Genomic DNA, 14,838 nt, shown 5'->3' on the forward strand with positions numbered 1-14,838 from the left:
CCTCTTAATATTTATGTGTGCTGAAATGAAACATTGTGGCGGCGGCTGTGGAGAGAGAAGACAGGTTCCAGACTGGAAATCTGCCCAGCTGAAGTAACGAGGATGACCGCTCCAGTGACCTGTGTCAAAATGAGAAAAAAACATTTCTATGACCTCACAAGCTGGATATTTGGCTTTCAGAGCGTTTCTGTGTCAAGATGAGTCTTGCATTTTGCTAAGCCTGAAGGTTGAAGGCTTTTTAAACAAAACGTGAAAAATGATTCCTTATTTGGTTTTAGACTCAAGGTTTTACCCGTGTACATATTAGTAGGAACACAAAGGTTGAAATCATATTTTGTCAAAAAAAAAAAAAACTTTTCCCATTTTCTGCTAATTTTTCATTATACAAAACAAACTTAAGTGATTGCACCACTACTTTTAAGTTATTGTGAGATTACATTTATTACCTAGATGGAAGTGTATTGTATCTATAAGTCTGAGCTCCTTACTGTAAAGCGTATAGACTGAGGGAAATCCTCTTCAGATTACTCATGATGGAGCTTAACTGCAGACCTGAAGATCTTAAAACCCTCTTTAGAAAAATGGACGCAGCATCTCGCTTCTTAAGGACCCATTTGCCCTTATGTTCACGTCCTTAAAACATCAAACTTGAGTGGAGACATGGTGGAAGTAAAAGCTGAGGCATTTAAAGAAGATGCAGTGATCTACAGTTCAGGAGAAAGAATATGTTGGCAAGAAAATGTACTTGTGCAGTCCAAACAGATGGTCATTATGGGAGAGTTTTGTTTAAACTTTCAGATAAGCCATGTGGGGGACACATTCAATGAGTAAAAACAGATACTGTTTCAATAAGAACTTTTTGTTGTTCATTTTGGTCCGTGAGGTGGGAAAGCCTGGACACATAATCCCCAGTCATGGGCATTCTCAGCACAGCAAGCTGAACTCTCTTTTGAGCCAATTAGAGGCTCAAAAGAGAGTTGAGACTAAGAGTTTTAGAATGGTCCTGTCAAAGTTCAGACTAAAATTCAATTCACAATCTGGAATAGCTTAAAAATGAATGTTCACAAACGCATTCTGCTCAACCTGACTTGAAAATAAGCTCCTTTTCCTGGATTGGGCAGCATGAGGACAATCCCACTAAAAGACATTGGGGTTTGTGGCTAATGACAAAGCAAGAAAAATATTCCAGGCTTTTAAATATACTTACGAGGCAGCGACTAAATTACATGGTTTCTACCACAACATTTGCTTTGCGTCTTACCTACTCGTCAGCTACAGCAACTCCTTCAGGCCCAAACCTTGAGCTGCTCAGTGCTGTGCAACAGCAGTGTGTTTCAGCCATTTTTTTTTTTTTTTTTTTTTTTGCCAGAAAAGGCACGCAGGGGTCACTCAGATCAGGAAAAGAACTTCCTGCCCTGGAGAAAGGCCAGGATGTTTTATTGCACTCAATGAAAGCTTGTTTGCAGCGAGCGTTGTGTCAACAGGGAAAGTCCTGCAACCTGAAGAGTTGGTCTAAATATCTGCTGCTGCTTCAGCCTTCTGATGCACATATGACCAAAACAAATAATAAACTAAAGAGACTTGAGATTTACTGAGGTTTTTTTGTTGTTGTTGTTTTGTTCATTTTTACTATTTAGATGGCAAATTAAAATTCAGTAATATGCAAAGTTATACATACTATGAACATTTTGCATGTATTTTACGTTGAAAGCTCTTAAAGTAATTTTTTTGTGCTTATTTTAGTTTAAGAAACGTTTATTTGCAAAAACAGTCTTAACATGTTCACATTACATCAGCTAATAATGTCAAACTGCATTTTATTGGGATTTTATCTTAATGACGAAAGCAAAATAGTACATACTTGTAAAGTGAGACAGAAAAAAAAACAAATGTTTGTTGTGAATTTTAATTCAGACCCCTTCTACTTTGTGATCCCTAAATTAAATCTAATTTATAGTTACGCTTGTGCCTTCCAAAATGGGTGTAAATACTTTCCGAATGCACTGTAACGTTAAGCTTTGCTCTTTTGTTCTGGCCAGCAGCTAATCAGTTTGGACCAGACTCTGTTGTCTATCCGCTTTGATTATCCGACTAATCTTTCCGCAAAGATGGGAGATTACCATTCCCCCCCCCCCCCCCCCCCCCCGCCCCGGCCCGGCACAACCCGAGTGTGTGTGTGTGTGACATGTGTTTATGCAGCCTCGCTCGTTTGCTATTTAATTGATCGACGGTTCCATTAGTCCATGTGTAGTCCAGATGAGGCCAACCGGAGGTCTCCGAGGAGGAAGAGGAGGCGTGAGCTCTGGAAGTCGAGTGGGGAAATGAGGTGAGTCATCTCTGAGTGATGTGCAAACAGTCTGTTAATCGATACCACCATTTAGTCATGTGCACTGACTCTGCAACTATTCAGAAGAGGAGGTTTATTCAGACGCCTGCAGAATAACTGTTGGTTATAAAAACACAAGCAGTGAGATTGATCATTCTTGTCCTGTTCTTTGTTGATTTCCTGGCCTCTCTGTGAGCAAGCCAGGAGTCATCCTGGCCTGGCAGACTCAGAACTGTACTGCCTCCCACATCGGGACATAAAACAGAAAACACCGGCTGGTAAATGGACGGGACTGTTTCTGCAGCAGCAGAGGGACGTTGTTTTACGTCCCCTGTGGCTTATATTCCACCTCCTAAAGTAGAAGAGATTGGAGGAAGGACACTAGTGGTGAAAAGAATGATGAGATAAACTGGGACCTTTTGTTTCTGCTTTTCCTCTTGAGGAAATGAGACCAAACAAGACACATGCTACAGTTATTGACTGATTTATTTTGTAGTTGCCTTAGGACCACGGGAACCCCAGAAACTTTTGTCTTCATGAAATTGTGTACCATTAAAATACTTTGTTCATGTTGCGTATTACTCTGTATGAATTAGGTTTCACAGCATTAAGCACATAAATGTGATTCTGTATTTGTTTCTCACCTGTGTACGCTCAGATTATCTGTGAGGAAGTGAAAAAAATGATCTGATCATCATCACCATACTGAACTTCATAAAACAATATTAACATTACATTATCTTTTATTTTTCCTGTATATTTGTTGTGGGTAATGCTTCATGTTATTTTTGGTATTGTCCCAGGCCAGAAATTTGGTTTATTCTAAAGAGCTTAGCATTAGAAATTTTTTCTGCAGCTATTTTATTTATTTTATTTGTTATGGTAAATTTATACAATATATTCTTTAGCAGAATTTTAGCTTTATGTTGGTCTGCATTTTACGTAGTTATGTGAAATGCATGTGTGTGAGTACATGCTTCAAATTGTAATGTCAGACAAGAAGATGATTTTAAAAATGATATCACTACTTTCAGTGACAGTACAAAAAAAAAAAAATTTTCAATTTGCTTTGACTTTGTGAATCTACAAAATGAATGAGTCAATGAGAGGTCAGTGTAGAAGGGGTGACCTTTGGGTGTGAAACCATTTTCTTTTCTGCTCCAGCAGGAGAGCGGTTCAAACGCGGCAAAGCAGCATCAAAGCTTCTCTGCATCACACCTTTGGTTGGATGGTCGAGTATCCAAACACTGAAATCGAGCAAAAGTAGCACTTCTTCAACAAATTTTTAGTCAACTAAAAGTAAAAAGCAAACATCCAAGAGACAACTCAAGCGTTTTCTGAGAATTGAAAATAAGTCTTGTACATTATCATGGAGGAATTTTAGCTTTACACCTTTCAGACATGGAGTTGAACAGATCTGCTGGTTTAAACTTCATGTTGCAGCAACTCAGCTGGGTTTTGTGTCCGGACTTTGATTTAGCCACTTCAAAACTTTCGAAGTAATTAAGTCTAAAAGTCTTTGAGATCATCAATGTTTTGTTTCTTTCTTTGGAAAATTGGACATTTCTTTGTGTTCTTTTCAGTCATTGTTGGTTTACACTTTTACACTGTCAAACACCACATGAATACCCTCTTCATCCAGTGTTTTTCTCATTGTTGAATCTTGAACACTGACCTTATTTAAAGCAAGTGAGGTCTGGAGAAATTTAGCTGCTATTGTGGGTTCTTTTGTGACCTCTTAAATGAGTCAGCAATGCTCTTTTGAAGTCATTGTAAGTGGCTCGCCACTCCCTTGAAGCTTCAGCAATGCTTTATCCATTTGTGGATAATGACTTTCTCTGGGACTCACTAGAGCCCCAAAGCCTTAGAAATGGCTTTGTGACCCTTTACAGAGTAATTGAAGTCAATGTCTGATTTTTATTTGTTATTGATTTTCTTAATGTGTTGCTTTTTCAGATGTGATGAACCCTACTTAATTCTTTTTTAAATGTCCTATGATTTTGTTTTGGTTCTGCAAGTCAGGAAGAAATCAGGCTTACACTGTTATTATGCAAGTGATATTTTCTCAAATTTTTTATGACCCTTTATATTCAATTTGTATAATAATGTGGAACACGTTGTAAATGTGGTTTGTAAACTTTTGTCAGCTTCCAAAAGAATGTGGGCACTCACAATTAACTTATAATTTAATAAAGGGGCTGTTCACTTTTTATTATTTTGCTTTTTTCCCCCCTAAGTAAATGAAACCATACTTTGAAAAACCTTCTTAGCCGAATTTAGACTTATAATACAATGACTTTGATCTGAAAACAAAGTTTCATTTAGGTGTCTGAAGGAAAAAGAGATCTGTAAGAGAGAAAGTACTTTCACAGAGTTTTGTATTTGTGTTGCCAAAAATACGAGCAACCTTGAGTTCCTGTTTGAAGCTGTGGTTAAATTCGAAACGTTTCCTGATTTGAGCACAAGAATTTGAGACGACTTTGTGAGCAGCAGTTGTCACGATGTCTGATGCCTGGATGAGGACTGTCACCATCCTCTGTCTCTGTTGCGCAGCAGGTAAAGCTAAGAGAGACATGAAAACGAACAATGACAGTTTAAAACTTACTGGGATATTTTGACAATATTTGTAAAGTGTTTGATATAGGTATGTGACGGAATAAATAGGATGTGAATCAATATCTTTGGTTTTGCTTTGTAGAGATGAAAGGAGTGGTTTGGAAAAACGTTGGACAATCCCTTACCATCCAATGCAGAATTGAGTCTGATCAAGATTCTCTGAATTTAAAAAAGGAGACTGCCAATGAGGAAAATGACATTGTTGGTATAGACAAAGCCACAGAAAGAAGAGTTGTTCTTCAAGAACTGACAGAAAGAGTTCAGATTTATGGAGCATTTCCCAATATGGACATCATCATTAAAAACTTGAATGGAAATGACGCAGGATCATACCGGTGTGAATATTCAAGAATGAGCGAAACATTTAATCAACAAATAACAAAAGGTGACGGATCTGTGCTGCTCTTTGTGACAGGTGAGTCTTTTTTTGAATTAAACCATCAGCATCTTAGCTCAGTTATTATGCTCTGCTGGACGTAACTTGCTTTGTTCGACAGCCTTAGAAAGACACCGCAGTTACCTGCCACTGCAAAAGTGGGCATTTAAAAAGGGCGACAAGGTAGATGCTGAGCAAAACTTTGATTCCTTGATGATTTCGTTTTAAATAAAAGAATCTCAAAGTGGTTTGGGTGAAATTTTGGAATAGAAACACCAGATTGACTGACTGTGCAGTTGTGCTCGGTTTGTGTCTGATCTGGCTGCTAACTCTGTGGTCAACCCTTCGGAGCAGATTTGTTTTTAACATAAAATATATGCAAAAACTGATCAGATGATTTAATTTTGAAAAATAAAACCATTGTATTGGGTGCAATTTTATAAAAACACCAAGAACTACACTCATATGTTGGATAGATAACTAAAAGAGGTAGTCAACTTACTCCTCCTTCTGTAGAGATGAAAAGACATGCTTGCCATGACATATTATGACAAAATTGTAATTTTGCTACAGACATATATTATGAGAATTTAAGGGTTAGAGCTCACAAAGGCAGCATTTGCATGAGGTAAACTTTCTCACACTGGGTGCAGAAAGCTTCACTGTGAAAAGCCCAGTTCACCATTATATGTGGCCAAAGACAGGAGATTGTGCACCAGTTAGCTGTCATGTTTAGTGGTTAAAAACAAAAACCACATTCAGACCGTGGTATGAGAATTGGGTTAAACCACGTCAACAGTAATGGTCAGCATGTATTCTCTCTGGCTGGAGGACTTCCTGTGTCTCTAGTGCACAACAGGTACGGCTGAAACAAAATGATGCACCATTATGTTTCAAAGCAATTCTAATTGTTTAGCAATTTGTTTTTGCAGTTGTTGCTATTTGATGATCATGTGTGATGTTCTCTGTCTTTTATGTTCTTTTGCCTAGAAACAAAAGAAGTGATTTGGAGAGAGTCCGGACAAGCAGTTAGGATCCGGTGCAGAATTAATACTGATCAAGATTTTCTGGTATTGAAAACGGGTCTTTTCGAGGAGACTGAGGTTGCCGTTATCAACAGAAAAACATATTTTCATAAAGCAATCGCAGGAAGAGTTCAAACAAATGGAACATTCCCAAGTGTAGATATTGTAATTGAAAACTTGAACGTAAGTGACTCAGGGCCATACTGGTGTGTGTATTCAAAACTAGATGACAATTACGATCAACTGGACACAAAAGGTAATGGATCTGTTCTTCTAATGGTGACTGGTAAGTACGTTGTTCTACCAACTGAATTTTAACTCAACTAATATGTTGATATGTTGTTAATATGTTGCTTTGTGCACAGATTTCTGTAATGTACAGCAGGATACACCAATAAACACAGGATGTATATATTAAAGTTTCAAATAATGATCTGACTGAATTAAAATATTGCATAGTCAGTTTAACTTAAATAATAGATTCCTACACTTAAGCAATCAACTTGACATGTAAAACATTTTAAATGAGAAGATTTTTTAAAAATAAACAATCAACTTCCTGCATTAAAAATAATAACATTATGTTTGTAATTTTAAGGAAATACTCGTGAATCAACAACAACCATTACGGGAGAGGGGAAATGTGATGCATCAAGTCTGACTTTGGTTGTGGTTTATGTTCACATCATCGTCATTGTTCTGATTGGCCTCATGCTTGGTTTTAGCATTTTGATCATGCACAAGGTACGTTCATGTTTCATCTTTTCTTTTTTGAGAGAATGTGCCTTTGGTTGCGTCTCTCTGCGGGGATGTCCCAAATGTAATTAAACACAGTCAGAGTCAGATGGGTCATTCCTTAAATTCTGCAAATGCTTTTAATTAGAGAGCTCTAATTCACATCATCCTAATACATCAGTGAAAACTGTGATTATTTTGACATGTCATTCCTTAGTCATCATTATGGTTCTTTAAAAATAGTTTCTCATTCTTTATCCACAATTACATCCTACAGTCAGCAGGTGGCAGCAGGATCCCTGCTCTACCTCACATTCCTGCATTTTATTTTTGTCTCTTTTTTTGTTTTTTGGTTTTGCAGAGTCACAACAAACAACCGCTTCAATGATGTGTTGTGATGATTTTAATGAAAAAAAGAATGAGGAAAAACATGCAAGTGTGTATGGAGACATAAAACACAGGACATCAAGTATGGACAAAAACGAACAATGAACAAAAGAATTGAGAAACAGCTGATGGAGCCAAATGGAAATTAGACATAGAAACAGAACTAAAATGCAAAATATAAATAAGGGCGTGTAAAGTGACACAATAACAAGAGAGACCAATCAGGGGAAACACAGAGATTGAGAGTAAAAGGATCTGAAAACCAAAGAGCAACATCTGATAATTATCTAAAGGGATGAATTACAAATATGCAAGGAACACAAAACAAAAAGAAGAAACCAAGCACCTTAAAAATAATAATAAACAGAAAAATGAACAGAATTGCCAGACTTTCGAATACAAATAACCCACAAGAGAACATAATATTTACACAAACAAAAAAATTTAACTCAAGCACAACATAATATTCTTTTGATCTGTTTTGGTTGCAATAAAGAGATTATCCACATTATTTCCCCCTGACATTTGGACAGGGAACAAAAAGACTATGAAAGAACTGAATCATACACTTATGTCTGTATCATGCTGATCCCTGCAAGATGCCACCCTGGGTGGTTACCCATTCTGCCCCTATCAAAACCTCTAAGTCTTCCACTTGTTTAAGTGCTGTTGAGCGTTGCAATACTTAGCCTCTTTCCTTTTCTTTGTGGGTCTTAGTTCCTATCAAAAGTTTGTTTTTTTGTTTGCTTCATGTTCTGTTTCTATTGCATAACTGGCTTCTGAGTTTTGTCACTTCCTTGTACTTTCAGTCATTCTTTTGTTGGGCGTTTAGCTGTAATCTTTGGTTCCGGTGTTTATTTTCTCTCCTCAGCTCTTCTGAATTCCCCACCGTATTTTCTTTCTTCTGGTTTGTCTTTGCTGAACTCATTAATACACTTGTTTCTTTTTCCAGTGATGATCATTTCAATCTAATAATCCAAGCAATAATAAAATAGTTAGACAACAGCAGCAGCATGATCCTGCTGTCTTTCTTAAATGTCATTTCACTCTCATATGTAATTCCTGTACGCCTCCTGCATTTGGGTTGTGTTTACTGTTGCATTTTTTACATTGAACCTTTTTACTCATCCTGCCACCTGCACAGCTACATATAGACTCTCTCATCACACCACTTAACAACAGTTCAGCAATTGTATATATTTGTAGATCATTTTTTTCTGTACTTATTCTGTGATCCACTTGTAACTGTGCTGTTGTTTTACTTTTCATTCATAAATGTTTTGCACATGTTAAGTTTTGATTGTTTTTCATGTAATTTAGTGTGTTTGAATTGTGTTTCTGTAATGACTTACTTCACAGTTTCAACATGACTTTTGATGATGCAGACCTATTTAGACTTGGTATTTTGTTTGTTTCTTTTTCTGAGAAGGATGTCAAAACCTTAAATATCGACGCAGATTTGCTGAGCTGCCACAAGAGGGCAGTATCAATGCAGCAAAGCGCAGAGCTTCTGATTTCTGGTGACTCCACACATTTAACGTTCTTCAAAAAGAATAAAAACAAAATTAAATGAGAAAAACGAATCATGATCTCATAGGAAGAATGAAAAAACGTTAATAATGTATCTTTTGTATGATATCCATTCAAAAATGATGCACACACACATAGCAGATCCTCTCTGGTCATGATTGGATTATTTTGTGCAGACTTAAAGTTTCATTGCTTCTTAAACCATCTTTAAAAGAAAAATAAGGCAGAAAATTCTGCAACGTTACAAGTAGGAACTTCAACATGCACCAACGGTTAAGAGTTTCAACTTTTTTATTCCAATTCAAGATGTTCGAGTTCACGGGTTGGTTTGAAATGGTGCATAGGAAAATGTTGAGCTCTCAGAAGTAAACAACTTCTGTTCTGCAGCAATGGAGGTTGATCAAGGACTGAAAGCTGGTGCAACTCATTCCTACAGGCCTTCCCATTGTTCTGGAATGCTTCCAACCAAATCTGTCTTCATAAAATCAGTGCTGGAATGCACTGTTGTGCTGTGCCCACATGAACATCAAATAACTGCTTTGCACAAAGCAGTGTACCGCTAAAAAGATGGTAAAAAAAATTTAATAAAATCTTAATGGAAAAGAGACAGGCCATCACAAATACCATCAAAAGTATAAGTCTTTAATTGGGAAATTGGACTTGAAGCAAAGGTGTTGGCAAGTAGTTTTTTTCCTCCATCAGAAGGCACTCAGAAACTGTGACAAAGTCTGACAGGAAGAGGTCTGGCAGACTAAAATCCATTCACAAATCAAACACATTTCTGAGAGTTAGCAGCTTACGTGACAAGCAGCTCACAGTACAACAAATTTCAGGCTGCAGGTTTAACAGCACGAGTTGCTTAGAGAAAGTCATTTCTAAGATGTCAAAATAAGAGATGAAGGCTTTTCCGTGCCATGAAACACAGTCATTGGACAATTGAAGAGAAGTAGGCAGTATGGGCTGATGAATCCAAATTTTAAATCTTTGATTTATCCCGCATGATCTGTGTCGAGTAGTTTGGTTCCACAGAGTGTAGAATGGAGAAGGAAGCCTGATGGTCTGGGATTTTTTAATTTTTTTTTAATTTTTGCTGGATCCAAGGTTGGTGAATTGTACGTAGTTGGAGGCATCTTGAACCAAAACTGCCACCACAACATTCTTCAGCACCATAAAATATCCTCCGACATGGGTCTAGTTGATCAGTGGTCCATCCATCATCAAGATGAAAACTTCGAGATGTTAAGTTTGAAGACATGGACTAAAATCCCATTGGGGATGAACTGGTCAGAAGAGTGAAAACAAAGCAACCTATAAATGCGACACGTTTATAAGAACCTTGGCAAAGGATACGGGAAGAACTTTCTGAAGAGTATTTGATATCTATTGCAGAAAGAATGCCACAAGTGTGTTCAGCTGCCACATCTGCTGAAGGTGCTTACTTGGAATAATCAAACGTTAAAGTGAATACATTTTGGTCTACAAATTGATTCCATAATTTCCTTTTTAGCTCCAATTACTTATTTCTACAGTGCTTCCATTTCAGAGTGCAGTGAGACATTAAACTGCATGATTTTCAATAATAACTTGAAAAACTTTAAAGCAGTTTTATATTTTTTTGGATATTTTTTAGAAGAATTTGAGAAGTTTGAGCTTGTTTGTGACATTGTTCATCACTTAAAATGATCTCACTGCATGAGATTGTCTTCCAAGATTGTTTTTTTGTTGTTATTTTGAGACCTCTGAGCCCTTTATCAAGATATTAATTAATATTTCCATCATTACAGGCTGGGACCCATCATGGTTTAGACTTCAGTTTCAAAGCTTTTTTTATGATATGCTTTTGCTCTGAATTATAGGAGCTCTGTTGCGTTCTTGCTGGACCTGCAGACAGACTTTGACGTAATCAACCATGATATCACAACTGGAATCATGTTTTGGCCTTCAGAGTCTGTTCTTCTCTGGTGTCGGTCCTCCTTATCTTGTCAGCTGGTTGTTTTTCTTTTGGTGGGTTTTAAAAACAAACAAAAAGTTTGGTGCAAGACAAACGGGCAAGAGCAGCCTTATTGTTTACTCCAAAAGCAGGTGAGTGCAGTAAAGTAGCGCAGCTTGTTCTGAGACAGCTAGCTGAGGCCACGCATGTCTTTCAAGGTGTTTTTCATTTGTTCATAACTTGCAAGCAATGGCTAACTGCACCTCTCTGTATTTTTGTCTGAAGCAGGTCTTTGTTGCTCTAAAATGCAGCTGCTTCTCTGCTGACTGGTACAAAACAGAAGGACCATGTAACCCCAGTGTTGGACTACACTGACCTGCAGGATCAAGTTTAAAATGTCAATTTTTTTCTATTAAATCATTAAATGGTAAAGTTGATGTTATTCATAAAGGATAAACTTAAATCTCAAGATGACTGAGTTTTCTCTGTCACAAGTCCCAGACTCTGGAATAGTCTGCCTCTGAAATATTGCAGATTTAAAATGCTGCAACAGTTTAAATCTCTGATGAAGACTAGCTTTTTAAACATGTTGACGTAAACTTCATTTTTACCGATCTTGCATATGCTGTTTAGCTATTGCCAACATTTACTGGTTTTTATTTCTCTTCTGTGTTCTTAGTGCATCGTGGTCATGCATTTATTTTGTTGCATTTTAGTTTGCACAGCATGAGTTCTTGGAAACGTGTGACTTTTAAGTCTGCTGCTTGCTTGAAGTGACAAACGCCAGCAATAATGTCACGACTTCCTGCGAGATGTGAATCATCAAAATGTGGTGAAAACTATAGCAAATGTTCAGTGCCATCACTGGAGAGAGCATTTTCAAAGGCAGATGTTGACATGTCTGCAGTCTGGATGAAGATCTGTGCCATTCTTTGTCTGTGCTATTCAGCAGGTAAGCCTGAGAAGGATGTAATGGCAAACCATCATCATGTTTATTTGGCTTAAAAACAATTTAACTGATGTTGCTGAAGCTTTGGGCCTGTCTTATAAAATGTTTTGTTTTCATATTCAGAGATGAAAGAAGTGGTTTGGAGAGAAGTCGGAGAATCCGTCACAATCCAATGTAGATCCAGAACAACCAAGGATCATTCTCTGCATTTTAAAAGGGGCCTCTGGGAGGATATGGATATTGCTCAAATAACTAACGAACAAAAATTGACCAAAGAACAGAAAAAAGTAATGAAAATATCAGGAAAAAAATTAGATTTTGTTAAAAATATGTCTGACAGAGTTCAGTTTAATGGAACATACCCAGACATAGATTTTCTTCTTAAAAACCTGAGTGTCGATGACACAGGAGCTTATTGGTGTTTGTATTTGAAAGGAACATCAGGCAGCAAAGAAATGAGAAAAGGTGATGGATCTGTGATCGTCGTGGTAAAAGGTGAGAATATTTTCCTTATAAACCACTGCTGCATTTAGCACAAAAATATTTTTGCATGAAACATGAGATTAAGTGAACATGCATGCACTGTAGCAAGGAGGAACTCCAACGTTGAATCTGATGAGGCAGTGATGTAAATATGCTATTACAATATGGAAAAAAATGTTTACATCTCATGCAGTTTTCTACTTTAAACTGAAAGCAGAAAGTAATACTTCAGAGTTATCTGTCTTTTCTGAATCCAAACCAAGATATATGCATTTATTTTTAACTTCATGCTAAGAGCAGATTTGTAACCTCTCTGTCTAAATGTTAAGAAAGCAGTTCTGCTAGAGCAGAAGCAGTGCAGGGGTCTGGTGAACCACCCAAGAACATGCCCTTGGTGTATGCTGTCCCTGCTGCAGTCCTCTTCCTTGGCATCATATTGATCTTCATCATTTGGATCAAGCGCAGGGTACTTAAGTTTTTTTTTTTATTGTAACTTTATGTGTCTGTCTGTGTGTGTGAACATCGCCTTCAACATCTGTTCTTATTACAGTGCAATTCTCATATTGTGCAGGTGCAATATTAAATTGCTTTTAAAAAAGATTTATCAGAATTCTACACGTCTATTTCTTTAAAAGATATTTGCATATAAGTAAGAATCCACGAGCAGGAATGAGAAATGACCAGTTCAATGAGTTTCATAAATTTGGATGCTCCAGTTACTCTTAATTATTTCGATTTTGTACTTTGAATTTAGAATTGTTTACAACTGTCTCCTGCTGTTTTGCTTTTGTTGCTTTTGTGGCGTTAAACTGTTGCAATGCACAAAATTGGTGTTTCTGTAGTTCATCCTGCCTGATGAGCAAAACCGCAACTCAGAGTGGTTAACCAGAAATAACATCCCCTGGTGCAAACTTTACATTTCCACCAATTTAACCTACACATTTCTATTTCTGAAGGATTTAAGAACATTTTCATTCTGTGTTAAACATTTATTGATGAACTCCCTTCTGACACGGTAATCTTTCTAACAGAGCAAGACCTTACACATCACAGCTGAGCAGACTTGTGTCGATGCTGAGACCGTCCGTCCTTGTGTGGATGAAGAGCATGTTGAGGACGAGACTGAGAGGCTGCAGATTGCAAACCCGACTGAATCACTCAACATCCTGGACCACGGTGTCAAAAGTGATGCGTGTTAAGCTACATCGCTTGTCAGACCACTCAGTTTTCTAAACCGCACTTTTGCATGTGTGCAAAGTGTGAACTGTTGTTGTACAGTTAAAGATGAGGGGAAAAAAATCATTATCATGACTAGCATTTACACCTGTATTGTTTTGTCTTTGTGTGTTCCTTACCACTTCATTTTCAGTTTTAAGAAGGTTTTCCTTGAATAGATATGTAAAATGATCATTTTAGACAACATATTACAAACTACTAATGCAGAAAAAAAACATCTGACGAAATTAGTATCAAGACTGTCAATCAGGAAGGAAAAAATGAAGGTGGAAACAATAAGTAAGGACTTAGGAGGAAAACAAAGCAAATGTTTTTGTATTTTTCTTGCATGATGTATCCCTTGGTCAAAAGAGGGCAGTGTTCTCTTCTTTTTCTTTTTAAACTGTTCCGGGTTTTTCCTTTAGGGAGCGCCACAGCGAAACATCCTGCATCCATTTCAAGCTCAAACCTACTTTAATGCCGCTGATTTCATTTTTATGCGATAAAAAAACCAGTAAGAATTTTTCATTATAGAAATGAAAAATAAACCGAAAATGTCTTGCTGCTTCAGAATTCACCTAAATAGTAAAAAAAAATAAAAAAAAAATAAAAAAAGAAAATGTCCATGTGGTCTTTCTGGAAGACTGGCAAGAAAAAAAAAAGATAATATAAAAAAGAAAGATCAAAGAACTTCTGTTTACAGTTTGGAACAAAAATGGTACATTCACAAATTGTGAGCATCTTTCAGAGCCTTTTTCAAGTTATCTCAAAATGTTCAGCATAGGGTCCAGCAACAACCCTACTAACCCTAAACTAACTGGCCAGGCAAAAAGAAAAACAGCCTCCAACAGGTTGATGAGCTGCAACTGTCCAGAGAGAATAGGGAAACCTCTTGTTGCAAATTTGGGCTTTTTGTTAGAATGGATTGAGGAAGCCTGCTTTTGAAACAAACCTGCAAGACGTCTTGCCAAACCATGAGAGCAACAGCTTAATGATTTTGTTGCTGATTCAGTTGCACTGATTTTGCTGCAACTAATTTTGTTGCAACACTTCTCTTTTCTACTCTTTTTTTCTGAACATAGCTCAGGTAATTTTCAAATATATTAACAAGAAATAATCAAAGCAGTATATTTATAATTCCTTGCAAAAAATGTATTCACTTGAATTCTTTTTCATTTTGTCATTTCTTTAAGCACAAACTTTAATGTCACTGTTTTCTGTTTTGTGTGATAGAAAAACACGACAAATTGCACAATTGTGAAGTTG

The 14,838-nt window shown here is 37.0% G+C and overlaps 1 protein-coding gene and 1 long non-coding RNA gene across 2 annotated transcripts; both read left to right on the top strand.

The window, feature by feature from the left end:
• The first annotated feature begins 6,318 nt into the window (after positions 1-6,318).
• On the top strand, positions 6,319-8,743 carry LOC129363755 (uncharacterized). The gene is made up of 3 exons (XR_008606345.1): positions 6,319-6,629; positions 6,942-7,087; positions 7,440-8,743. It is a non-coding gene; the product is annotated as an uncharacterized LOC129363755 (long non-coding RNA).
• Positions 8,744-11,743: 3,000 nt separating this feature from the next.
• On the top strand, positions 11,744-14,163 carry LOC129363751 (uncharacterized). Its single transcript, XM_055036029.1, has 4 exons — positions 11,744-11,877; positions 11,998-12,369; positions 12,687-12,823; positions 13,389-14,163. The coding sequence occupies exons 1-4, from the start codon at positions 11,823-11,825 to the stop codon at positions 13,554-13,556; spliced, it is 732 nt and encodes a 243-aa protein (XP_054892004.1). The 5' UTR covers positions 11,744-11,822; the 3' UTR covers positions 13,557-14,163.
• The last annotated feature ends 675 nt before the right edge of the window (positions 14,164-14,838 follow it).

Source organism: Poeciliopsis prolifica, unplaced genomic scaffold (genome assembly GCF_027474105.1).
Source record: "Poeciliopsis prolifica strain line A6 unplaced genomic scaffold, Auburn_PproV2 SCAFFOLD010, whole genome shotgun sequence".
Lineage (NCBI taxonomy): Eukaryota > Metazoa > Chordata > Actinopteri > Cyprinodontiformes > Poeciliidae > Poeciliopsis > Poeciliopsis prolifica.

What these genes read in the sequence shown, in the direction of transcription:
- LOC129363751 (XM_055036029.1), top strand. Translation starts at nt 11,823, where the DNA reads ATGTCTGCAGTCTGGATGAAGATCTGTGCCATTCTTTGTCTGTGCTAT. An exon ending in TTGTCTGTGCTATTCAGCAG is followed by an intron (nt 11,878 to 11,997) that starts GTAAGCCTGAGA and finishes TTTCATATTCAG; the next exon opens with AGATGAAAGAAGTGGTTTGG. An exon ending in TGTGATCGTCGTGGTAAAAG is followed by an intron (nt 12,370 to 12,686) that starts GTGAGAATATTT and finishes CTAAATGTTAAG; the next exon opens with AAAGCAGTTCTGCTAGAGCA.